The 26,847-nt window shown below is 40.5% G+C and overlaps 1 protein-coding gene and 1 pseudogene across 5 annotated transcripts in view; one reads left to right on the top strand and one right to left on the bottom strand.

Moving 5' to 3' along the window:
• The window catches only part of LOC116331850 (probable E3 ubiquitin-protein ligase HERC1), a 58,695-nt gene that overhangs the window by 19,940 nt on the left and 11,908 nt on the right, over window positions 1–26,847 (top strand). For 4 of the 5 annotated variants that reach the window (XM_039614893.1, XM_039614890.1, XM_039614892.1 and 1 more), the window contains exons 27-48: window positions 14,965–15,218; window positions 15,346–15,540; window positions 15,652–15,772; window positions 15,862–16,102; window positions 16,222–16,379; window positions 16,485–16,637; window positions 16,741–16,838; window positions 16,992–17,087; window positions 18,851–19,018; window positions 19,138–19,377; window positions 19,467–19,550; window positions 19,812–20,037; window positions 21,134–21,422; window positions 21,767–22,527; window positions 22,898–23,111; window positions 23,766–23,935; window positions 24,653–24,736; window positions 25,467–25,653; window positions 25,727–25,854; window positions 25,980–26,188; window positions 26,395–26,654; window positions 26,790–26,842. In XM_039614893.1, the coding sequence (XP_039470827.1) occupies window positions 14,965–15,218; window positions 15,346–15,540; window positions 15,652–15,772; window positions 15,862–16,102; window positions 16,222–16,379; window positions 16,485–16,637; window positions 16,741–16,838; window positions 16,992–17,087; window positions 18,851–19,018; window positions 19,138–19,377; window positions 19,467–19,550; window positions 19,812–20,037; window positions 21,134–21,422; window positions 21,767–22,527; window positions 22,898–23,111; window positions 23,766–23,935; window positions 24,653–24,736; window positions 25,467–25,653; window positions 25,727–25,854; window positions 25,980–26,188; window positions 26,395–26,654; window positions 26,790–26,842 (4,389 nt within the window). The remainder of the gene's footprint in view (window positions 1–14,964; window positions 15,219–15,345; window positions 15,541–15,651; window positions 15,773–15,861; window positions 16,103–16,221; window positions 16,380–16,484; window positions 16,638–16,740; window positions 16,839–16,991; window positions 17,088–18,850; window positions 19,019–19,137; window positions 19,378–19,466; window positions 19,551–19,811; window positions 20,038–21,133; window positions 21,423–21,766; window positions 22,528–22,897; window positions 23,112–23,765; window positions 23,936–24,652; window positions 24,737–25,466; window positions 25,654–25,726; window positions 25,855–25,979; window positions 26,189–26,394; window positions 26,655–26,789; window positions 26,843–26,847) is intronic. The other variant, XM_031754667.2, reaches the window with a different exon arrangement.
• LOC120441121 lies at window positions 344–5,285 on the bottom strand (annotated as a pseudogene).

Raw genomic sequence — 26,847 nt, 5'->3', positions numbered from 1 at the left:
TGCATGGACTCAACACACACCTAAATCACTCTCTGTGATCACAGTTCATTGTGCCATCAACAAATACAGAAAAAAAGCTTCAAGTCATGCCAAGAAGAAACCATAAGTGAACATGATCCAGAAACGCTTCAATAGCAGACAAATCAAAAAGTGAAATTGTTTTTGAAAAACACGGACATCGCATCATCCATACTAAAGAGGGATTACCTGACTTTCTTACAGTTGTAATTTTACAGTTACAGTTGTAATGTTTGGCTGTTTGTGTGCAACCTACCTCTTTCCCCTGAACTGAAACATAGCGGTCTCTTCCAGACCATTTCTTCAGATCTGTGTGTTTAATCGTGTAATTTACGTCCACATGGAAGGGAGGATAGATTGTGTCGTTGAAGCCACATGAAATGAAGAGTCCCATCAGGAAGAAGATGGCAGCAAATATGAATATCACGAACCTTTGTGGTCCCTGGAGTGTAAAAACAAAACAAAAAGAGTGGTGTCACACAAGAAAATATAGTTAGTAGAATACAAATGTTCACATCAGGTATTTCAATTTTGTGCCACATTTGACTCCAAAGGTTTTCTAAGGAAAATTATCTGCTGATTGCAATTACAGATAATAATTTTCATACCGCCATGCTTTGTTGCAGCAAGCCAAATACTTTGATCTGGATAGTGTCGTGAAAATTTCCTTAATAAAAGGCAAACCATTGGTGAGGTTTTATTTCATGTACACATAAGAGAGAGTGCATTCATTCATGCAGTCTCTAAAAGGAATGTGGGGCTGCACGTTCCTTTATACACTTGCACACAAAGACAACTACACAACTCGGCTCACCCTTGGACCCCCCCAACTTCCACTACCTCCAAGAATGTCAGTCATGCCATAATAATAAGAAATCCTTTCCTGATTGTCCTGCTCTGAGTGCCGTGATAAGTGTCTGTCCCAATATCCTTCATATAAACAATGCATACATTCCTGATTAAAAGTTTAAGACCACTTAAGCTGCAACAAGAAGAAGTGGGAGTGAGACAAAACATTTTTTGCGCGTGCAATTTATTGAAAACAACGCTGAAACAGGATGTTTTACAGCTGATCAAAAGTTTAGGACCACATGCCTTTAAAAGGCCAAATCTGTGCAAAAATGTGGATTCATACTTCATCACATCACAGCAAATACCTTTGTGTCTAAGTAACTGAGAATAAAACCCAGAAAAACATGAAGGAGATTTTCCTGGCCTGGCTTTTTATAGCAGATAACCTTAAAAATATTCTGCAATATTCTGCAGTTTTGCATAATTTTAAAAATTTCTTAAGCATTGAACAGCAGAAATTAGGCTTTCTTGTTCTTGAAGTATACACACAGACAGAGAGAGCTGTGCATGAAGTGTGATTTTATCGTGGTGGGAGCAAAACAGCAAAAGTAAAAGGGAATTAATGATGACAATTTCTAATGGGCAGTTCGCATGCACCTTTTGAATATTTCCTATTTCTTGTCCAATTACCCAATTAATTAATGAAATAATAGAATAATCCATTTCTGAAATAACTGATGAATGCTTGCCAGACAATTACAATTATCCTGACAGCAGAAAGGGAAACATGAGGCATAAGTTCTCATTTACCAAATGTGAATTTAATTACAAATAATATCTTGTGATATCCGTTGGAGCTGAAAGGATGTTCAGGTTCAAGCTTCACATATTGACAAATTTATTGTACACTTCAAATTGTTGTTCGATAGAATAAATGTTAAGTCAAATCAGTTTATTAATGAGCACATTTAAAAACAACAAGTGTAGCCCAGGGTTGGAACACAACTAAAAACCTGTTAAGACTCAGTCTGCGTTAAGATAAGATAAGATAAGATAAGATAAGATAAGATAAGATAATTCTTTATTGTCATTGCACAGTCATACATAGTACAGTAGTACAATGAAATTGGAAAAACTGTTGTTGTGGAAGTTTTCCACTTAAATAAAGCCTGCAGATGAGCGGTGAGCGGTAGCTAACATTCTTTAATCAAAACACACAGAACAGAAAACCAAGCTTGATGGAGAGCCTGCATGACCACGGGGCAGGGTCAGCAGAGTCTCACTGAGCCTAGTGTGGCTCTCAGTTAAATACCTTCTCCAGGAACAAAAGGCAGTACACAGCTGTTTCACACCTTAAGATTCACACTCCCTTGCTACCTCCCAGAGTCCTTGAAGAGACAAAAGACTGGTCCTCTGGAGTTCCTGTTTCCCCCAACATCCTTACTACACCCCCTACCATTTGTCTTAAGTATGAGTGTCAGACAGGTTAAAATCACCAAGGCATTACAATAACGTGATTAATACATAAGTGAAAGAAATTCCATTACAATCTCCTACGTCGGCACTACATATAACACAACACGACACGATATGACACATCACAACGCAACACAAACAACACAACACAGTATATTAACTTAGAAATAAAAAAGAAGAATAAGTGTTATGTGTATTGCACACTGTTATTATTGCACCTTGTTATAAATATTATTATTGTTATTGTTTTAAACATTGTTACCTCCCCCTAAAAAAAAAAAAAGTCCAGGCAGGTAGCCAATCAGGTCAGCTATTTGCATTGATTAGGGCTATTGCCCTGTTGTAAAAGCTGTAAAAGCTAAATACCAAGGAATAAAAATTAGTTTTCAAGCAGGTTTTGAAGCTGTCAAGTGCTGGTTTGGTCCTAACTGGAAAGAGCAGACTGTTCCATGCTGATCCATTTATTGATTTTTTTTTTTTTTTTTTTTTTTTAAAGAATAAAATTCTAAAATGCACTGGGAGCCAGTGGATAACTCCCCACATTTTTGTAAAGGGGTTTTCATATTGTTTTTGAGAGGGAGCTAGATTTGTGAAAGATCGCCATAACAGTGAAAATAGCATATTTTTTCAAAATTGAAGATAATGTAAGCATGGCAGTTGAAAAGAGTACTGGGTCCACCCAATTTTAAATCTTCACTCCAATCAAAATAGCAGAGAAAGTGAAGTATGTCACAGAAAATTACATTAACAACAAAACAAAACAAAACAATGCAGGCTAATTGCTGACTGCTAATGCTACCAGTCATATGCAAAGTCTTGAGTCGAATGTGTGACCCACCTGCCCCTGGGACTTTCAAATTGCAGGAAACCAGCAGCAATGTGAAGCTGTCACTTTGTCCTCTGAGTAAAACTGTGTTGTGTTTTATGAATAGAAAACGCCATTAAATAAGTGGGGAACTAAAAATTAATCAGTAATGAAAATTATTTGATTTTTCAATACAGTCGTCACAGTGACTGTAGATAAGTGCGTTTACATGTGGACTTTTGATATTTGTTGGACCCACTCTCATGAGAATGAAGTGAGACAGATGCTCAGGTCAGTTAATCAGAAGCATACCTGATGTATGTATACGTATGCATACCCATACCGCATCCCACCAAAGTCAGCTACTATTGTCTCAGTCCCAAGAAACCCTGCTTTGGACAGTCTGATCACAGACTTGTTAAACTCAAGCAAATGCTGCATGAATGTATTGTTAAAATGTGACTAGTAGTTAAAGGCAGGGTGAGACTAGAAAAGTGCCATATGTCGGTAGAGGTGGGAAGTAATTAAGTACTAATACTTTCTTACTGTACTTAAGTAGAACTTTTCAGGTATCTGTACTTCAGTGAAGTAGTCATTTTTTCTGACAACTTTTTACTTATATTCCCTAAATTCTTAAACAAGTATCTGCACTTTGTACTCCTTACTTTTTAAAAGCAGGCTTGTTATTTTTGATTTAAGGCATATGAGGGAAGCTATTAGCTCGTCACTGCGAGCCTTCAAACATCAAACTGATTTGAACCAAAACAGTAACACGTCACAGGCAATCCTATTCGTTTATCAATCGCCAGGTGATGCCACAAACCGGTTGGTTTGCTGTACTGTGATGGAATTAAAGTAAAGATGAGTGTGTGACTAGTGCACAGTGGTTGTCTAGTAAACAGTATGGACAGGATGGAAATCAGCCAGGACAACTAATGAAACATCTGCTTACATCTGGTTGAAGTCAGGTGTATAAATCCACATAGAGCAACAGGCCAGCTGATCACAGCCTGTACATTAACAAAATCTACTGGAGCTCTTAATAGAAATGATAGTGAGTTGTACTTCTTTTTTTTCCCCCACATTGAGCCATTCAAAGCATCAGCACTGACGAAACACCAATGAAATCCTTTACATCGTCTTCTTCTTTTTACCATCTGGGATGAGTGAAGGTGATGTTGTACTGTTTTGCCCAGCGTGCAAACACACGTTTCTCTGTAATAAAACGATGTTGGCCCTGACTTCGCCTGTTCTCATGCTGGAAGTATGTTGCACATTCATTAACCCACCAGCGATCGTAGTAGTGGTATCGCACCTTCTTGATTCCGGGCGTTCTTATGGGAAATAAAAAACATTTCTGGTGAAATGGTTTTTAACATGTCTGTGAGTTTTAATAATGGGTTGAAGTTTTGTAAAAGGACAGCATGAGTCTTAATGTTATACTCACCCACAGTGATTGGGTGGAACCATCCCATATGCTTTGATGTTATCACATATCTCAATGGCTATGACCATTGTGAACCAGCCTGTACTCAGCTACGAGTGAGATTGGTCTCTGAGCAGGAGAAAAGTGATATATGAATGTGATATAATTCAACAAGAAGAATAAGAAAAGACATTTTGTCAGCACACTTGATACTCACTGGTCATATCCTGTCTCTCTTAGGAAAAGATCATCAAATGTGAGCATCTTGCTAGGGGTGACAGTCAAATAGGAGATGTTTCTGTAGGTCATGCTGACTCTCTGGAGCGATCCATAAAAGGCTGCTTTGGGATCTTTTCTTATCTTGTACGGAGGTCCCCAGAAGATGATCACAGAGTGGCTGTCTGTACGTCGTAGGAACTCATTGGGGTTTCGGAACACATAGGACACACTGGAGTGGCCCCCGACATCAGATTCATACCCCGTCGTAGGAGCGTCGTTAATGCAGATCACCCACTCAGTGTGGTCGATCTCATCTCCCACTCCACTACCCAGGATGTGGCCAGAGCTGGTCAAAAAAGCACAGTTATGACATTGCATGGTCATACTCTGAGAAGGAAACATGAGAAGGAGCTTTTTAAGTAAATGTGTTCAAACAGCAACTGTCAGGGACAGTGGTGTGGAAATATGAGTCGACAGATTTTCATCTGCACTTGCACTATGTCAGTTGATTTATTCTTAAAAAGTGACAATACTAAAACAAAGTGCTAAATCTAGTCAACATTGTCAACAACAATATGTTAATTGGCCTTTTTTAGCAACACGGCTCATTTAAATGTGTGCAAGTTCAACTTTTGTTAACCTGAGAAATGACAAAAGAAAATTTAGAGTCAGAAAACATCTGAATGAATATTAAAAGTTCATATTCTTTTAATCACCAAATCACTGAAATGTGTGAGAATCCACTACAGAAAGATCAATGCTGTAGGTTTTAATGATCCAGTCAGAAAAGATGATTCTAAAAGTCATCAACTGACTCCAAATGCCCAGATCTGAACCACCTGTTTGCTGGAAACAAATCCACCATCAAACGAGTCTAAATTTTATGGGCCAATCAGAATGCTTGATCCAGTTGTCCAGGACTAACTACTGACTTACTATTACTCTGTGGCAAGACCCTGTCAAATCTGCCTCGGTGCACCTGTAGAACAACTGCTTCTAAATCCAAGACCCTAACTCCCATCAAAATCATTTTCAAATGGTGACGATCCTGAGGACTTGTTCCATACAACAGTGTGTTCTTCATGTTCCTGCTGTCAAAAATTTGGCTACAGGAGCAATTAAAAAAGTGGGGTCTTTCCTGCTGTTGAGACAAACTCCTGACTGAAAATACAATGTATTTCTGTGGGTCGGTTAGAGGGTTATCTCTCCACTTGATCCACACAGTTCAAAAAGTTTACATCTCTGAGCTTTGAAAGACACAAGCTGTGTCCCAAAACGTCGGCTGCATCCTCCGGAGGCCGCATTTGAAGGCCGATTACGTCACAGCCAGGCGACGAAGGCTGTCCCAATTCGTCGACTCCTTCAAATGCGGCCGACAAATGCGTCCTTCATTTCCCCGAATTTGAAGGATGGGTCGGGTGTGTCCTTCGTGGCCCACCATATCCCAGAATTCATAGCGCGGCCCAGCCAAATTTCAGCTGCCAACAATGGCAGCCGCTACTAAGTTTTAAAATTAGTCTTATGAATCTTTCTGGGTCACAAAATAAACTTCTAACAAATTTTCAAGCGAGAAAGTAGGTGTGTAAATTCCAAATATCTGCTTGGTTTATCAAGACATCGCATATTTGCAAAAGTACGCAGACGTTTTCGGAGACGTCTGTTACCCACCTGCTCGATAGCAAGCCGGGGGGTTCAATGGTCACTCCAGTCGGCGAGAGCAGCGGACTCCCGGCTTCATCGTTTTCAGACCCCCGCTCTTTCGCTACTCAGGTTAAACATGATATACAAGTCACTCGGATAACTTAAAAATGTAATTGTTTGGCTCTTTTTTCGGTGTTTTATTTGTTCCGGAGTAAATCGGGTTGGCTGAGATCAAAGTTATTAGATTATTAGATTAAATAAAACTTTATTAATCCATCGGGTGGGTTTCTCCGGGATTTTCACACAGCTGAATAAACGTCAAACAGAAAACTGATTAAACCGAAGTGTGAGACGGTCGAGAATTTACGCCAGTGTCCTGTTATATTTTAGATAGCAAGGAGCAAACAGCCGAGTTTATTAAACTCCACCGAGACAGCGGTGACGCAAATCTGAAGGCTAGACTGTCCCATTTCACAGCCTCGCACTTCCGGCCTTCTTGGTCTTCGAAGGACCCGGCCCACGTAGACCGCGAAGGCCGGGTCCTCCGAAGGATGTAGCCGACGTTTTGGGACACAGCTACAGACAGCAGCCCCTCTCTTCTGCTGCTTTAAATGAACAGAAAAGTAATAGTGAAATAAATGCTTCCCAAGAAAAAACTGCAAGTCGTATTGACAAAATTTTTCACCCTGACTGCCAGCAATGTCTAGTCTACCGAATTCTGACTTTTCATGCCTTTGGAGTTTATTATATGGACGTGGTGACAGTGTAAAAACAGCCTGTACTTCTGATTTTCAAATGAACCTTCTGAGCCATTTTAACATTAGAGTCTATGGAAGAGTTGGAGGGAGGAGGCTGTGCGTTGGTGACATTTATGAAAGAACCATAACACCTATTACAATAGTAAACACATTGGATGAAAGAGGACAGCGGCGGCTACGTTTTGAGGGTAAAATCATACCTGTAGACCAAACGCTGTGGACACAGCAGCAGTTTAACCCTCTGGGGTCCAGGGTATAATTGGCCGTTTTTGACTACTTTTGATTTTACCTCTATATTTCACCTTTAAAATATGTTTTTCTTGCCTTGTTTGGTATCATTATTTTCAGCACAACCTCAAATATCTGAAATTTGAGTTATTTTTTCATTTTGGTATACTATATTAGCACAGTTGATCTAAATTGAGACAAAAAATTCAAAATCCGAGTGGAAAAAAGTTATATTTTTTACTGTAAAACCCACAAACATGTTTAACGAATCATTTTCATAACGTGAAATGCAAATAGAAATTGTACATTTCTAAAAATTATGCACAAGCTTTGCAAACAACAAAGTTATATGGTACTATTTACCTAAGAATGCAGCCAAGGCCTCAGGCGTTTTTTATATAACCATGTAAATCTATTTACAGAATCAGGTGTGCTGCATCAAATAAGAAGGCACACAAATTATTTGTGCAAGTCCAAAAAATGTAGTTTGTGTTCAGTATAAGACAGGAGAACACCACAGGCCTAAACCCTGCAGGTCTGACAGCAGGAGGTGCATCAGTCCAGTTTTCCATGTGGGAACAGCGTTTACACTGGAATCTGCCTGTGACAGCTTTTTTAGAGCAAATGTGAAATTCAGCAGTCTAACTGACACACAATACAAAACAATAACTACACAACAAACTAACTACAGCCTCCAAACACGCTAAACGTCACTAATGTCTCACATGAAAACTCGCTCTCTCTCTTTCTTTCGCTCGCCCGCTTTCCGTTGCGGGTGTCACTCCTAAAAACTTCCCCTTCTCCCTAAACAACCAAAGGTCACATGTTGCCATATCATTTTTTTGATTGGCTGACATGAACTCTAACACCAATAGGGAAGGGGTGTTTTTTCTTTTTCTTTTTTCACTCGCAAGCGGAGTTTGCTAGCGCTGTCTGTAGAAAACGCTGTTTTTACCGTTCTTCCCGCTGTAAACACCGCTGTTTTGTTCAGAAAAAAACATCGCGTGTATTTTTTATCATAACTCTGGTTTTATGTGGCCCATCGACACAATTCAAAAACTGGTATATAGTTTGAAGTCCGCACTTTCGAGCCAAGTTGAAATGGAGACTGAGGCGCTGCATCTTGTAGCTGTGTCGTCTTAAATTGGTCATGTGATTTTGACGCGCCGGCGCGTCCGGCGACCCCAGAGGGTTAAAGAGAAAATTTCAAGATTAATTTTTTCGCTCCTCTCACTCTAGCAGTTGAGCTGTCTCACTCTAGCGGGAACATTCTGTCCCATACACACCCATTATAAACTCTGAAACGGCTGAAAAAAAGGATGAAACTTAAACTGGAACTGATGAAAAAGTATAATAGATACTGAAAAGATAAATACAAGTTGAATAGTCGAATGTCTTGTCTTCGTTTTAAAGTTTGAATTGTGAGAATTTGAAGAGTCTCTCCATTGAAATACATGGGAAATTTTTGTTGAAAAAAGTTGAATAATTTTAAAAATATAAATGTTAAAAATGAGAAAAATAGAAACAGTCATGTCCAAAAGAAGAGGAATCTAATGGTATTTGAATGGTTTTTCTAAGTTGAACGGTTTTGAAGGAGATAGATGCACAAAAACGTACGGAATATGATATAATAATAATAATAATAATAAAGATTTGAATAACAATACTGTGAATGCTTTTCAAGCATTCACACTAATAATAATAAATTTTATTTATGAGCGTATTTCAAGTCACCCAAGGACACTTTACAATAGGATAAAGCACATAGTAAAACAATGGCAAAATAAGAACAGTAAAACAAAAGCACAAGATAAAATTAACAAACAGTGGATTCACAGTGAATATGCAGATTTGAACAGATGAGTTTTGAATTGGGATTTAAACTGGGGGAGAGAACCAATGTTTCTTATTTCTGGGGGCAGAGAGTTCCACAGCCTGGGAGCAGAGCAGCTGAAAGCTCTGCTTCCCATGGTGGTGAGGCGGAAGGAAGGTAAAGCAAGCTGGATAGAAGAAGAAGTTCGAAGTGAACGGGCAGAACAGGTAGTGGTTAACAGGTCAGAAAGGTAAGGAGGAGCGAGCTTATGAATGGCCTTGAAGGTGAGCAGAAGAAGTTTGAATATTATCCGGAATTTCACAGGGAGCCAGTGAAGTTCCTGAAGAACAGGGGTGATGTGCTGGTAGGAGGGGGTTCTGGTGATAATGCGAGCAGCAGAGTTCTGAACCAGTTGAAGCTTATGGAGGGATTTTTGGGGGAGACCATGCAGAAGAGAATTGCAGTAGTCAATACGGGAGGTAACAAGACTGTGGACAAGAATGGACGTAGACTGGGTGGAAAGAGAAGGAAGCAATCTGTTAATGTTGCGTAGATGGAAGTAGGCAGAACGGGTGAGATTATTGATGTGAGATTTATAGGAAAGTGAACCGTCTAGGACAGGGGTCTGCAACCTTTTACACCCAAAGAGCCATTTGGACCCGGTTTCCACGCAAAAAAAAACACTGGGAGCCGCAAATACTTTTTGACATCTAAAATGAAGATAACACTGTATATATTGTTTTTTATCTTTATGCTTTGTGTGAACAACTAAGGTGTGTTGCTTATGAAATCCATGAAGTGCTACAGAGAAAATTAAATTATATTTATGTAATCAACACATTTTGAACTTTTAAAGAAATATAACAAAAAGAAAGACACCAACCTGAACTAAAATGATCCAGCAAACAAAAACTGTTGTCAGCCGCCACCCTTATATCGCCTTTGGGCTGTTGGAGCCTTGACCTGACTCTTAAAAAATAATTGGAAAAAAGCACTATGCTGCTGAAAAATGAAAAATAGATATTTGCAAAATTCTGCCTAAATATGTATTTTACCTGGTTAATGCGTCGCGGCGGGCGTGGTTTGCAGCGCCGCTGCAGGGGAGGCGGACGCACCTGAGCGACACCCGCAATCACGCCGCTGCCTTTACGCCTGCGCAATCTGTGCTGTTGTGTTGTTGGTGGTGTATGTCGGGCTGTGAGCTGAAAAGCTACAGCCGGCTGTATGCGTACAGCAACCGTGTGTGAAAAGTGCTCAATAAAGAGATGCTCAAAAGCATGCTCATGGAAACATCGTCGGGTCTGCTGTGATTTGTTTACAATGGGACTTCTGCTCCTGAACCTCTGCGCACAGAGTCCGCAAATCGGGGCTATACGAAGTCAGTTTACGCAGGACTGTAAGCTGTCATCTGTCAGGCGTGAACGGTGTTTGTCTTTAACATAGTTCACGGTTGAGAACAGCTGCTGACATAATGTGGATCCGAAGATCCATAATTGGCCTACCTGGGGTTGAAAGTCTCGATAAATGCATGACGTTTTGGTGGGTATACCGTCTTCCGCGAGTGTGAATAATAGAATATAATTTTATTTTTATATTTCAATATCACAATAATCTTCCAATTTAGAACTACGAGTTAAAAAGAACTAACATAAATAAAATACACTTCAGCCAAATACTTCTAATTTATTTGCCCAAACCACGCGGAGCCGCACTTTAAGGACTAAAGAGCCGCATGCGGCTCCGGAGCCGCAGGTTGCCGACCCCTGGTCTAGGATGACACCAAGGCTCTTAACCTGAGGAGAAGGGAAAACTGTGGAGTTATCGATGGTGAGTGAGAAATGGTTCGCCTTCAAAAGGTTGGACTTGGTGCCAATAAGGAGGATCTCAGTTTTATCCTCATTGAGCTTTAGAAAATTAGAGGTAAACCAGGATTTTAACTCGGATAGACATTCTGAAAGGGAGGAAGGTGGGAGGGAGGAATCAGGTCTGCAAGAGAGATATAACTGGGTGTCATCAGCAAAACAGTGAAACTGAAGATCAAATTTGCGGAAAATGGTACCTAGAGGGAGGATGTATATTATGAAGAGAAGAGGGCCTAAAACTGAGCCTTGGGGTACACCAGAGGTGATGGGGAATAGACGAGAGCGGAATGATCTTAGTTGAATAAACTGGGAATGGTCGAGGAGATATGATTGAAACCAGGCGAGGGGTGTGTCAGAGATGCCGAGAGAGGAAAGTCTGCTTAGAAGTACAGAGTGAGAAATGGTGTCGAAGGCTGAGCTCAGATCTAAAAGGACGAGAATGGTGAGAAGACCAGAGTCAGCTCCGATTAGAAGATCGTTAGTGACTTTAAGTAAAGCAGTTTCTGTACTGTGACATGAGCGAAAACCAGATTGAAATCTCTCGTACAGGGAGTGCAGAATTATTAGGCAAATGAGTATTTTGTCCACATCATCCTCTTCATGCATATTGTCTTACTCCAAGCTGTATAGGCTCGAAAGCGTACTACCAATTAAGCATATTAGGTGATGTGCATCTCTGTAATGAGAAGGGGTGTGGTCTAATGACATCAACACCCTATATCAGGTGTGCATAATTATTAGGCAGCTTCCTTTCCTTTGGCAAAATGGGTCAAAAGAAGGACTTGACAGGCTCAGAAAAGTCAAAAATAGTGAGATATCTTGCAGAGGGATGCAGCAGTCTTAAAATTGCAAAGCTTCTGAAGCGTGATCATCGAACAATCAAGCGTTTCATTCAAAATAGTCAACAGGGTCGCAAGAAGCGTGTGGAAAAACCAAGGCGCAAAATAACTGCCCATGAACTGAGAAAAGTCAAGCGTGCAGCTGCCAAGATGCCACTTGCCACCAGTTTGGCCATATTTCAGAGCTGCAACATCACTGGAGTGCCCAAAAGCACAAGGTGTGCAATACTCAGAGACATGGCCGAGGTAAGAAAGGCTGAAAGACGACCACCACTGAACAAGACACACAAGCTGAAACGTCAAGACTGGGCCAAGAAATATCTCAAGACTGATTTTTCTAAGGTTTTATGGACTGATGAAATGAGAGTGAGTCTTGATGGGCCAGATGGATGGGCCCGTGGCTGGATTGGTAAAGGGCAGAGAGCTCCAGTCTGACTCAGACGCCAGCAAGGTGGAGGTGGAGTACTGGTTTGGGCTGGTATCATCAAAGATGAGCTTGTGGGGCCTTTTCGGGTTGAGGATGGAGTCAAGCTCAACTCCCAGTCCTACTGCAAGTTTCTGGAAGACACCTTCTTCAAGCAGTGGTACAGGAAGAAGTCTGCATCCTTCAAGAAAAACATGATTTTCATGCAGGACAATGCTCCATCACACGCAGCGTCCAAGTACTCCACAGCGTGGCTGGCAAGAAAGGGTATAAAAGAAGAAAAACTAATGACATGGCCTCCTTGTTCACCTGATCTGAACCCCATTGAGAACCTGTGGTCCATCATCAAATGTGAGATTTACAAGGAGGGAAACAGTACACCTCTCTGAACAGTGTCTGGGAGGCTGTGGTTGCTGCTGCACGCAATGTTGATGGTGAACAGATCAAAACACTGACAGAATCCATGGATGGCAGGCTTTTGAGTGTCCTTGCAAAGAAAGGTGGCTATATTGGTCGCTGATTTGTTTTTGTTTTGTTTTTGAATGTCAGAAATGTATATTTGTGAATGTGGAGATGTTATATTGGTTTCACTGGTAAAAATAAATAATTGAAATGGGTATATATTTGTTTTTTGTTAAGTTGCCTAATAATTATGCACAGTAATAGTCACCTGCACACACAGATATCCCCTAAAATAGCTAAAACTAAAAACAAACTAAAACTACTTCCAAAAACATTCAGCTTTGATATTAATGAGTTTTTTGGGTTCATTGAGAACATGGTTGTTGTTCAATAATAAAATTATTCCTCAAAAATACAACTTGCCTAATAATTCTGCACTCCTTGTAGATGTTATTATTAACCAGGTGTAGATGAAGTTGAGCTGCAACCACTTTTTCGAGTATTTTAGAAATGAAGGGTAGATTGGAAATCGGAGAGGTTGTTAAAGTTGTTAGGATCTAAAGAAGGTTTTTTCAGTATAGGAGTGACTAGAGCAGTCTTGAATAAGGAGGGAACGATACCGGTGGTGAGAGAAGAGTGAATGATAGCAGAGATGAGTGGGAGTAAAGAAGAGAGGCAGGATTTCACAAGCCCCGTGGGCATGGGGTCAAGATGACATGTGGCAGGCTTTGATTTACATGTGAACTCGGAAATATCGGATAAATCAGGAAGATGAAAAGTGGAAAACGGCTCAAAAAAGAGAAAAGGTTCTGAAAAGGGCGTAGACACAACATTTGATCTGAGTTGCTGGTGGATGTTATTGATTTTCGTAGTCCAGAACAGCATCAAGGAGTTGCAGGTTTCAGAGGAATAGAAGTGTGGTGGTAAAGCGTTGGGGGGTTGAATTAGTTTGTTGAGAACTGAAAACAGAGTCCTTGCATTACCCTCATAAGAACTGATAATACCAGAGTAGAAGCTTTGTTTGGCCTTGCTGCTGGAGTCTTTATACTGAAGTACATGGTATTTATAGATTTCTGAATCAACAGTTAAACCAGATTTCTTATATTTACGCTCTAGCTGGAGGTCAGAGGCAAACCAGGGAGCAGAGCGAGCGAAGGAAACAGAGTGGGTTTTTACAGGAGCCAGAGAATCAAGGACAGTGCGTAGACAATTATTATAATATAACAACAAATCATCAGGAGTAGAATAGAAGTCCGGAATTTGAACATTGTCCAAACTGGTAGTGAGAATGTCCATATCAATGTTCTTGATGTTGCGGAACGAGATGAGACGGGTTGGCTTGGTAGAAGAGCAGCAGAGAGTGAGGTTAAATGAAAGGAGGAAGTGGTCAGCTATGGGGATTTCAGTAGCAGAAAGATTCGAGGGAGTAAGACCAGAACAGCAGACCAAGTCCAGGGTGTGTCCTTTAGAGTGAGTGGGAAAGTCAATAAATTGTTTAAATTCAGAGCCTTCGAGACAGGAGGAAAAGTCTCTGGTGAGCAGAAGGTCATTATTGTCCATGTGAATGTTGAAATTTCCCACCAAGATCACATTTGGGGAGAGAGATGAAAGATGGGTTAGTAGATTAGCAAAGTCACTGAGGAAGACAGGGTTAGGTTTGGGGGGGGCTACAGGTATACAGTAGCTATGATGGTGGGAATGGGTCCAGTCAGCTCACATGCAAAGACCTCTAGAGAACTAAAGGTATCAACATTAACTGGCAGGACTTTCAAGTGCTGGCGAAAGAAGATCGCGAGACCACCCCCACGACCTGAGCAGCGGGGTTTAGAAAAGTAAACAAACCCCAGAGGAGTAGATTCATTTAGCTGAGAAAAGTCATCAGGTTGTTGCCAGGTTTCAGTTAAGCAGAAAAAGTCAAACTTATGGTCAGATAGGAGGTCTTAGATGAGAGGTCCCTTATTTGTCAATGAACCAATGTTTAGAAGACCGAAGTTGAGTGGAGTATTTTCTTTTTTGGTAATCGCGGTGGGCGCCCTGGGCAGGTGGGCTGCAAACCTTTTGACATTAGGACATTAGGCAAAACCTTTTGATCATTATGACAGCCTGACTGTCTTAACTGTTCTGCATATTCTAATAATATTGAAAAATGTAATAGTTTGTTGCCTGTCAAGTCAAGATAATATCCAGAGAAAGATGTTAAGAGAATGAATATAAATGAGATGTTTTATAGTCCTTCATACAAAACCCTCTCTTTGCTCTAGGTTTACCTCTGTGTTCTTTGGGGATAATGAAAGATGCTTGGGATCGCCTGCGACAGTGCATCAGCCCATCCACCACCATGTCCCACTACAGCAACAACACTTTGCCTATTCTTAACCAGGTGTTTCACTTTGTCTGTGGAAACCTGGCCCATTTATCGCCCTGCTCAGTGGTTTTTTCCCCTGGTCAGAGTTGTAGTCTGGCAGATCCAAAGTCTATTACTTTTGCCATTCTGCAGCAGCAACAGCGGGCTGAGGTAATTCAAATTTTACTTTATAAGACAAGTTATTAATTAATGCTGTTTGTTGTGGGCCCAAAATGGTGTTCTGTAAGGAACTTAAAAGTCTCTCTTATGATCTACAAACTCTGTCTGTTTTGATCAGATGCGGCTGGAGGCCTTGTGTCAGATGTCAGCCTTCCTGTCTAAGATGGAAGAAAAGAGCTGTGAATCCACAGCATCCAACCAGTTTCCTGCTTTGTTGCATTCTGTGCAGCTACAGTTCCTGTCTGGATGCTTTGCCTTAGGAACACAAATCATTGGCTCCCACTCTGCTAATTATGAGACCCAGCACTACATGGTACATCTTAGACGTTTAGAAGTAATGAATATGCTTGCTAATCCAGATGGAGACACTGAAAATTGTAGCCATGCTTCATTTTGCTCTTTTTCCCCTCTTTTCTCAATGCAGTGTGGCACACATTCAGCTTCTTTGGATACACAGAGAGAGTTACAGTCTGCAGCCCACACCTTCTACCAGCAGGTGGTGCGTGTTCTTAAACAGAGAGTCCTGTTTGAAAGAAAACATCCAGGTAGGTTTCTTCTTACACAGTGTTGCAGTATTTAGGTTTTAGTATATATTTGATAGTTATATTTAACATATTGTCCCTGTCACACTCAGGTTCTTGCCAGCACCTTCTTCTTGCCACAATGTTTGCACTGAATTTCTGTTACCAGCCTGTGGATCTGGTGCTAGTCATCAAATGTGGCATCCTGGAAATTCTTTCCACGCTGACCAACAACAGCTGTGTGCTGATCAACCAGGGCTGGTTTGCAGCCACAGCGTCTGGATCTATGCTATTAGGTGGAGCCGTGAGGCTCGCTTGTGCCCGCCTGCTTCAGATATTGACTGTAGCTGCAAGGTGAGAATGAAGAGGTTAATAAAAAATAAAGAAAGAAAGAAAGTATACAAGATTACTACTTATTTTATTTTCTTTACCCTTGTTTAAAATTTGCATAACAATTTAACCTGTGCTTACAGCTCGTGTGAGGATTTGCTGCCTATTGATGTATCCCAGGCACTTATGGAGGTGATGTGTGAGCAGCTCCAGAACATCTTGTACAATTTCCACCAGCAACAGATAGCAGAGATGGGAACAGCCGGGAAAACCGATGTGGACTCCTACACAAATCTAGTTGGTCGGGCAAATTTAGAAATAATAAAGGGCGGATATGGCATTTGTAAAGCCATTAAATCAAGTCACCCCTCTGAGCATGTTCTTCCTTCTCTTTATGTTGTTTTAGGAGCAGAAAACAGCAAAGTGGTTGAATCCCAGATTGCGGATTTCTTGGTGTTTCTGAGGCGTGTACTGTCATTAAGAGTAATGAAAAGACTTTCTACATTTATAAGATGGATCGATCCACTCATGGCCATTATTTCACACAAGTGCTCTTTAGGTAAGGCAAATTTTTTTTAAAAAAAAACAAAAAGAATCTGTGTTAATACTGTTAAGACTGAACTTTGCTTTTAAAATTAATATCACAAAACTCTGCTCTTCAGGATCTCCACGCTTCCAGAACCTCCGCACTAAGCTTCTGACCTTCCACGTTTTAGAACGACTGTTACCTGCTTGTTCTGAGCCCGTTCACATTGAACAGGTATGATGTAAACATGTAAATGTAGTAAATGCAACAATTGAACAAAATAGGTCAAGAATACTTGAGTGTTCTGAACAGTACCAAGTTGGCATGACATGTTAAAGGTGATGAATGCAGGATTACCCACTTGTATTTTTCCCTGTTTTCTTGTAGATTGTTAAACAACTCTTTCAGCTCTTGTCTGTTTATATGTGGGAGGAGCCTCTAAGTCAGAGCAACCATGAAGAAATGCCTGAAAAAGACACAGGGGTAAGACATTATGAACACCATGTACTGAGTTACATATTAATAAAGCTACAGCATCTTATCGGCTCATCTTAAGCATGTGCACTTCTCTATATGTCTCACTTATGTTTTATTATTTGTGTTTTTACTGTGATCTGAAGTGATAGGAGTCATTTTTTGTTTTTTAACTGTGCTTTCCCTGCACTGTAGACTGATAACCTTTTGAGAGAAACGGTTACACAAAATAATACTACACACCCTTAAACTTGTGTGTTTTTATTTGCTCGTGTTTTATACTGTCTTGATTTGCAGAAAAGAAATCATGTCTGTTGCATAAATAATCCTCCTCTTTGTATTTAAAACATTAGATGACATTTGAGTATTTTTGCAGTCTATTAAATTTTTCATCCAGCCAAACAAAAGCCACATAAAAATGTCAAAAAGTGCCTTCACTTTTACTCTGTTTAAAATAGCCAAGGATAGCAGTAATCCAAGAGGAAATGCTGTTTACGGCAAAATGAAATGCTTTCCTGGCAGTAATGAAACTGAAAACAGTGGGGCCGCTCGATGGAACAGATGGGCCTGTTCTCTGTGGTTGGCTGAGATGAAAAGTGTCAGAGGATAGAAATGTACAAGTATGATTAATTATCAAAACTATTATATCAGGAATGTGAAATGAATATTAATAATTCAAATAAAGCTAAACTCTATAATGTTTTATTATTATATTTATTATTTCATGTGAAAATGGGATTTTCCTGTCTTTGTTTAATTTAAGTTTAACTTTCAGTCATGCATTTCTAGTTTGTTTTTTTTTTCAAAATTTTCTTTTTTTTCTTTTTTTTTCTTTTAGAATTAATGTGTGATTTCTAATTTGTCTTAGTGTGTTGTCCACAGCAGTTACCACCCTCTGTATGCTACAGAAACACTTCATCATTAACATCTTTTCATTGACACACATTATATTGCAATATTTGCTTAAGATTACTTTTGCAGAGAAGGTTATGTTTTTAGTAGTGTTTGCGCCTGTGCGTGTCACTCTATGGACACAGTAGCTCGAAAAGTTTGGAATTCATTCTGATAAAGCTGCAGGGGTGTAGAGGGGTCATGTTAACAGTCCATTAAAACTTCACCTCTATCCACCAAGGTCGTCAAGGTCAACTTAACGATTTATTGGTAGAAATATTTTTTAAAAAGCCTTAAAACTTCCATTCTTCCAAGTGTGATGTGTATCGTCAAAATACAGAAAGTACTGTTTAAAGATTTAAAATATCATGTCACATTTGACTTCTGACCTCTCCTTGTTAATGTCAATGGCTTCATCTGAAGGTCAAAGTTATAATAATGCTATATGTATGCTATATAACGTTATATATAAACGTTAATTTGGACCTCTGACCTCTTCTTCAAGGGCTATCTTTTTTTTTTATCAGATTTTACTGCCTCTCTTTGTACTGGCAATGTTTAGGAAATGATACTGGTGTATGTGGTTTCCAAATACCACATTGTAGTTTGCACCACAACATAAAGATTTGACCTCTGATCTTACTTTTACATTTCACTTCTGCCTGTATTTCAAGTTGATCCCGAAATGATTTATTTATTTTTTTTTACTGCACAACAAACTTCTGTATGCGCAATTAAAAAGAACAAAGAAAACAAAATTAATATATAAATTATACATACAGTATTCATTTAGTAGTAAATATAAACGTGTTTAATACATAAAATACATGTTTAATATTTTATCAGATGTTTAATTATGTATCAAATCCATTGTTCCGTAGAATCCTGGCAGCTATGATGAATGTATTCCCATTGGAGATTTTTCCTTTGACCCACACAAACTAATGTGCTGTTCTCTGGAGAGCGGGAACATCCTCTCACATGGTTCTGGAGGGAAAGGCTACGGTTTGGCAACCACTGCCATTACCTCTGGCTGTTTTATATGGAAAGTGAGTACTAGTTTACTCTGTACATGGACCACAATTACACAGTTCAAAGTTTGTTATATTAAATATTAATTATATTTTACAAATGAGAATTTACCACATTATGCCGCTTCTCTCCACAGTTCTACATTACCAAAGAGAATAGAGGCAACGAGGGAACGTGTATTGGTGTTTCTCGCTGGCCAGTTAGAGATCACAACCACCATACAACTACAGACATGTGGCTGTATCGTGCTTATAGTGGCAACCTTTACCATGGAGGGGAACTGGTGCGCACACTTCCCTCCTTTACACAGGGTGACACCATCACCTGCATCCTGGACATGGAGGCTCATACTGTATCATTTGCTAAGAATGACAAGGTTTGGTCAAATAGTTACTATCAGTATTCCTCAGATTGAGTGCTGTGCTCTTGTTTAATCTTTGTCTGCCTGTTTTCTTTTTCTTTTAGGAACCAAAGTTGGCATTTGAAAGTGTGGTCGCTAATGAACTGTATCCTTGTGTCTTATTCTACAGCAGTAACCCTGGAGAGAAGGTACTCGGTGTACTGCACAGATTTATTAGATTTATTACTTATTTGAATCTGATTTATAATATGCATGGGTAACGTTAAATATCTGGAAACACAAGCAGCTACACATACAGTGCAGTGACCTAACATCAAATTACTGGATAATTGCTGCACTGGGCTATACATGGAAAAAACTTGTGGTGTTTCACATACTGCACTATATGTTTCAAAAATATTTTTTACTGCAAAACCCCCCAAACACATGAAATTCTGTACTCGTCACAGGTAGCTCTGAGTGATCTCCAGATGAGAGGCATGCCCAGCAGTCTGCTTCCTGGAGACCCTCTCTGCAGCCCCCGGGCTACTGTGCTACTCGAGTCAACAGTGCAGCTGCTGCGTCGGCTCCACCAGTGTGACCAGTGGTCCCCACACATAAACCAGTATATTCATACCCACCTGGAGCTCATTGGTCCCCTGCTGAGAGAGGATAACTCAGGAAACTTCAGTACAGGTCATTTACCTGACATTTAGGTCATTTAGACAGCCTCCCCAATGGTCACGTTTAACTTGCTCACTTCTAAACACACCTAACTTAAGTTTTCTTTAAAAAGTTAAGTAACACTTTGCTAGTATAGAAAACTCTCTATTCACCTGTCTGTATTTATCTGTAAGGAGAAAGACTGATAGGCATTAATTCAGATATTACAGTGGTCCCTTATCGCAGGAGTTATGTTCCAAAAATAACCCGCGATAGGTGAAATCCACGAAGTAGCCAACTTTATTTTTTACAATTATTATAGATGTTTTAAGGCTGTAAAACCCCTCACTACACACTTTATACACTTTTCTCAGACAGGCATGAACATTTTCACACTTTTCTCTCTTGTTTAAACACGCTCAAAGTTCAAACCGTAGAAAAATAAGTCCAGTATTATAGAATGAAACCAAAGGAACCTGCAGGTGCCTTTGACGGTGCAAAACGTTTCGTCTACATTGTTGTGTTTGTTGGGTAGAAAACTTACAAACATACAGTACAGCACTGCAGAGTCACACTGCTAGCGATCGAAGATTGTAAATTGTAAATTTGACAAGCTGAATGCATTCTGTACTGTACAAGAGACCCAGCACGAGATTGATTGACAGTGGTCTACAGCCAATCAGGAAGCAGAACCAATGTGCTGTAAAAAAAACAACAACAAATAAACAAAAAAAAAACCATGGAAAAGTCTATACAAAAAAATCCACGAAACAGCGAGGCCGCGAAAGGTGAACCGCGTTATAGCGAGGGACCACTGTAATTGTTTTTGAATCTGTATACAAATGTAGTGATGTGCACCAACTGCAGTATTAATTAATCTTTAAACAAGCTGCTTTCCCCACACTGGTCTATTTATTTATTTCGAAATAATTATGTTTATGCTTTATTTGTAATTTTTTTGTCCTTATTATCAAAATTCACTTGAAGTCCATTTTCACTTGTTTAGGATTTTATTTAGGTTTAAGGTTTCATGATCTACTTGCAGTGGGATACCAGGAGTGTGTGGCACTTGTTTGCCAAATGGATGTTACGCTTTGTTTTACTGTCAGTGTCTTATGTTCCCCTGCAGGCCTCAGTGCGTCACACAATGAGAAGGAAGAGAACGACAAGGACCTGACTGGTGATCACACAAAGGACGTCCTGTCACACTGTCGGTTACTGTCTGAGGCCAAGCTGGCTGCTCTTTGCACTGAAGTGTGGCCGGTATTTGCTCTGATTGGAGGAGTCGATGGTGGTCTCCGCGCTGGAGGTCTCTGCCTGCACAAGCCCAGCGGGCGTCGAGCTATTCTTCTCGGCGTTCTGAAGGAAGGAAGCTCTCTCGCCAAGCTACAGTGGGAAGAAGCAGACCTCTCTGTCAGGTATTACAAAATGCGATCATATTCCCACTTACTTCTGATGAATTTATTTCTTTTTCGTAAATGACGATTCTCATTAACCTCCATGAAATGATTCTTATATTTTCTTGTCTTGGTCCTTTCAGCATGTGTATGATTCTACTCTTTCCCTTTCTGTTAGTTTGTTTTTCACTCTCTCTACAGTCTGTCTAACATTTTTACTTTATTTTCATCATTTAGCCCTCTGATCTTACTTTTTTTCTTGCTTCTTCCTCTTCATTCTTAAATCCATTAATCCCTGTTGAATCCGTCCTGGTATCACTCCATGCTGTATCTGTGGGTTCTTCCCATCCTTCCCAATAACTAAGCTCCATGAATTCTTGGTCACCCAGCGACACGCCGATCATCTCACTGGATCCCTGTGACATATCCTGCTGCGATGTCACCCGCCTGGGAGGCCTCAAACCAACCGTGTTGTTAGATCTGATTTATTTGATGGGGCTGCTGGAGGAACAGGGTTGGCTAGGTGCTCACGTGCCCCCGAGAAGGAAGTACTCTGGGGAGAACATCAAAGAATACCTGGATAAAGACATGCAAGATGATGTCACGTGGCTGACAGAAAATGAAAGGAAAAAGGAGCAGAAAGATGAGAGTGTCTCGTCACCATCCTCAACCAAAGATGCAGCAAAGATCGCTGACCTGCAGGAGTTGACCTCTCAAGCTCAGCCTCTGCAGGCATTCCAGACTTCCAAAACAGATGCCTTTGCACTTGAACTTAGGGCACTCAGAGTGTCATACCTTCTCACTGGAGGTTTGAAATCCCTGACTGTCATTTTCAGCTGTGAGAAACTGTCAGATCTGCTTCTAGTGCCAAAACACGAGCCCCCCAACTCCTCGGGGAGTTCCCTATCCAGTCCAAACTGTGACCAAGCTAAAGCCGGCAGTAAACAGTGGGATGAAAGTGCTGAGCTGAGATCGGTGCTGCAGTATGTGGTGCAGAGCATGGTGAAGTGGGCAGTCAGACACTGTCCCATCAAACAGACTGTGTCTCTTGCTGATTTGGAGAGAGTTCAAGTCATGATATACAAGGGAGCTGTTAAAGGACTGCAGGAGGACAAAGAGAGCAAAGGTATGTCAGTGTTTATATTCACCAGACAGAAAACAGACAGAAAACACTTCATAGAAAATATAGAATGCAAAACCTACATGCTATAAATATTTAATCATTAAGTCTTAATAAAAGACCATAGTTAATAGGTTAAACAGACTATAGCTACAAGGTAAAAAACTATTGCAGTATGTTAATGATCACTATTCAGACCTAATATATTTGCATCTTAACTTTGAATTTTTCTTATGATGAACTTGACCTGGTTCTACTGTTAGACTTGAAGTTTACCTGTGCTTGTTGCCACTAATTTAAAAAAATAAATAAATAGAAAAATTTGGATAGTAAGAAACTTGGAGTCATAAAACCTTCACGGTGTCTTTTCCTGCAGAATCAGGACACCACTTGTCTTCTCAGCCCATCTCCAAGTCCTCAAGCTCTGTGTCCTTGTACAGCGTGGGCTCCGAAGGCACTGCCGTCTTTGGCCAGTCAAACAGAGCCTCTGCCTCATCCTCTAACACTGATTTGGCATCCTCTCTCCCAATAAATCTTCAGGCTGACAGCCTCGATAATTTCAACCCTTTCCTTCCCATCAGCCTCCTCCAGTGAGTATAAATTGTGACAAATATGTTATTTTAACTTGATTTAAAGTGATTGTGTAATCCACATGAAACACCAAGTCTGTTAACTTCTCTGACAAATATCACAATAATTAGTCTTATTGTCAGTCCTCATGTTGTTGCTGATTGCTGCAGACCTGTGTCTTTTGGCAGCAACAGCTATTCTGAAGTCCAGGGAATGGGTGAGTTAGGATGTATATGGAAAAATGAGTGAGAGATTTTGCCTGCACTCTCTTTAACCAAGGCTGCAGCTCTGCCTGCTTGTTCTTCTTCTAACTCAACCACCTGACCGTAGTGTCAGTGTTACGTCTGCTTTCAAGAGGCGAACAGAAACACAGCTCTAGTCACGTGTGTTAAAACTGCAGATAACATTTAAAGCCCTCACTTCTGCTTGTTTTAACAAGAAGAAGGAGAAGATTTTGACCAAAGACTTCAGAATGATATAGGTTAATATAGATGAATACATAATTAGTTTTACTGTGACTTTCATATATGTAGCAGTGAATCAGAATGAATAAAGCTCAACTGATCCTTTCATTTACTTAATATGTTAAATGTCTATTGAAAATGTAACCCTACTGGTGCAGCGCTGCTTCTGCTTTGTCATTACTCTACATGCTGTATCCTCACTTCCTCTAGGCACATGGTGCTAACTCGGTTCCCTACGCTTACGGGACTGGTTAGCACTCCCCCTGTGTTGCACCCTTGCTTCAGCCTTGCCAGCTCTGCTTCTTGTGATGCCTTCACAGAACAGCAGACTAGCTTCATGGAGCCCGGTCCCTGCAGCACACAGGCCAGAAGCAGCCTGGGTAAGAATGAGCACAGAGTCAATGGTGGGGAGAAAAAACCCACGAGAAAAAAAAGTCATCTAATTTAAGAAAAATATCTGATTTTAAGGATTCTGAGCAATAATGGAGTGTGTAAAAGAAAATGTCTTAGTGTCTGAGTTTTCCCTCTGATGACCTCATACTATTACTATCATGTGATAATTAGGTTAATAATGCCCTGAAGTTTATTTAAAGGAACACAGTAGATCAGTAGTAACTAAGTTGGAATCGTCTGTCTTATGCACGGTTATAAATGTTTAGCCTTTGGTCACAGCAGACTTGCTGCTCAAAACAGCATGTGTTTTGCTCTGCTGTTAGTCAGATATTAATACTATCAAATGCATGCATGCACTCACATGCTTGAATGGCACCTTTGTTTTTCATTGTCATTTATGTTGGTGGCATTCTGAGTTAGGTCCTTTAGACTAAAGGTCTCCTCTGTGTTTCATATCATGGGATAGAGTGGGATTAAAGGGCTAGTTGATTTGCAACTTTAATAATTTATTATCTACAAGCCTGCAAGAAAGTGGAGTTCTTTACATAAGATGAGGAGGCCTTTCATAATCTAAACTTGTAATAGGCAGCATAAATAAATAAAAACAATTGCTAAATTACACATTTACTTCCCGAAATGGAGCTGTGGGCTTGTTTTTGTTTTCTGTTCTTTTGTGCACTTTTTCTTATCTCCTCAATCACCAGAACGGACACAAATGTTTGTCACCAGTCGGTTGCTAGAAATGGGATTCTCTATGAGACATATCTACTGGGCCATGGAGGCAGCAGGTACTGCTTTGTGTAGTGTGTCTGATGCCACAACATTTTTGCTTCATGTGCTTTATCTTCTTAATATCTGTCCTTTTACTGCGTGTTTCAACCTTCCTGTAGTATCTGAAATAGGATAAGTGTTGTCGTTTTGATTGAGAAAATGCATTTTCTTTGATAAGAAGCTCAGTTTTCTAGTTTTGGGATTTTTGTGTTGCTGTTCATTGGTGGACATCAACTGAGACTTTCCAGTTTTTGAACTGGGTTTTTGTGAACAATCCGCACCTCAGTGGCTCCCCACCTTGGCATTACTATTTACTGATGGGTTTCAGATTCTCTTCACCACTTGTGGAAAAGTTTTTGCACAGTTCACTTTCTTTACTTTGCAGTATTTCATAAAAACCTCATCTTCACAGAAGATTTGCATTGTTAAAAATGGACCAATTCACAGTATTTTGTTCTCATATGGTACACATACACATACATTATGAGCATGTAAGCAACTTAAAGTATGCAAATATTGTCACATTTTTGGCACCACCTTTTTTTTATCTAAAGTTTAGACCTTCACCCTTTATATCACAGATTTCGCTCTTTTGTCACACCTGTATTTGTCAGATGTGCCTGGTCATCTCAGACTATAAACAGTAGCGGTCGCATGGTGATGTCTGACATGAATTAGCAATGCAGCACTCTGTGATGCATCTTTTCCCTTTGAACTGACAGTTCAACTTCCCTGTGGTTCCCCCAGATGTAGCAGGTGACTTGGACTCACAAACCATTGAGGTGTTGGCCAGCTGGATGCTAGAGCACCCCCTGACTGAGGAGCAGCAAGTAGCTGAGTCACCAAGACCAGAGGGGGCTCCTGAGACTCCGTCCCCAGATGGGCCAGAGACAGTTCAGTGTCCCGAGCGCCCCACCAGTCACACCACTGAAAGGTGAGCGATCCAATGAACATACACTCAGTACATTCAAGGAGTACACTGACAGCCTTGGTTATTTCATTTACAGCCTGTTGCCCGGGCTCGACTGGATAGAAAGGGAGAACTTCTTGGATGTCCACCTCACTAGGAACAGACCTCCTCCGGCCCGGCGGCGACGCTCAGGCCCCACTCAGAGGACCTCGTTCCGAAGGGCAGGTCAGACACAGAGAAAAATCCAAATGAAATGCAAAAAATTTGAACTATGTTCAAAGATCAGCTGCGGACAACATTGCCTTTTAATATAATGTATTTTCAATTCTATCGAAATTTTTCATTTTCAGACTTGCCATCACCCAGCCCCCTCCCCCAGTTGTATCAACAGCACACAGCTGTCAGTGATTGGCCGGAGCAGGTAGAGTTTCACCCCTACTCTGCTGAGGAAGAGTCAGAGCTTGGCTACATGGATGATCCATACCATGAAGAAAGTTACGAGGACCTCCTCACCCCTTCATTCTTCAGCTTGGAGAGAGACACACTCCAGATAGTGGAGGTGACACATAAGCACTTAATGTGCATCAAAAAATGTCATTTTAATCTATCTCAATCTCAATATAAGTGACTGAATTGATATCCAAAGTTTGTCCAGTTAAGCAAAGATTTGGCTTTTATGCTTTTTGACACTCTAAGTCCCTAATGCATAACTTTTTAGGCTCTTCTCTTACTGTCCTTACATGTATTTTACTTTCCCCCTTTTAGGCTGGAGAGGAACACAGTCAGATGGTTAAATGTGAGCTGTGCAACACCCTCACCTTGCAGTTCAACAATCACATAAAGCGGCGACACCCAGGCTGTGGGCAGAGTGCTGCACGCAAGGGCTATGACAGCACTGGGGCCTACGTGGATGTTTGGTTCAAAGGGGAATGTGGCTCCAACTTCCCCTTCTACCTCCTCTGCAGCACCTGCAGGGAAAAGTACCTGGCTGCAAATGCAAGCAATCCAAACTCCAAATATGAAAGGTACAGGAGATAATGTACAGATGGGAAATGGTAGACTCATGCAACATGCTCCACATGTAATGTAAGGAAGAAAACCTTTTGGATTTTCTCCTTTTCTCACTTTTCATCATTGTTGTGTCCTACTTTTTGCTTTAGGATTAAAGGCCTGACATCAGATTTAATTGGCCAGATGGACAGCACATCTGATGGTATG

This window comes from Oreochromis aureus, linkage group 7, assembly GCF_013358895.1.
Source record: "Oreochromis aureus strain Israel breed Guangdong linkage group 7, ZZ_aureus, whole genome shotgun sequence".
Lineage (NCBI taxonomy): Eukaryota > Metazoa > Chordata > Actinopteri > Cichliformes > Cichlidae > Oreochromis > Oreochromis aureus.
This window is presented reverse-complemented; position numbering and strand designations above follow the sequence as displayed.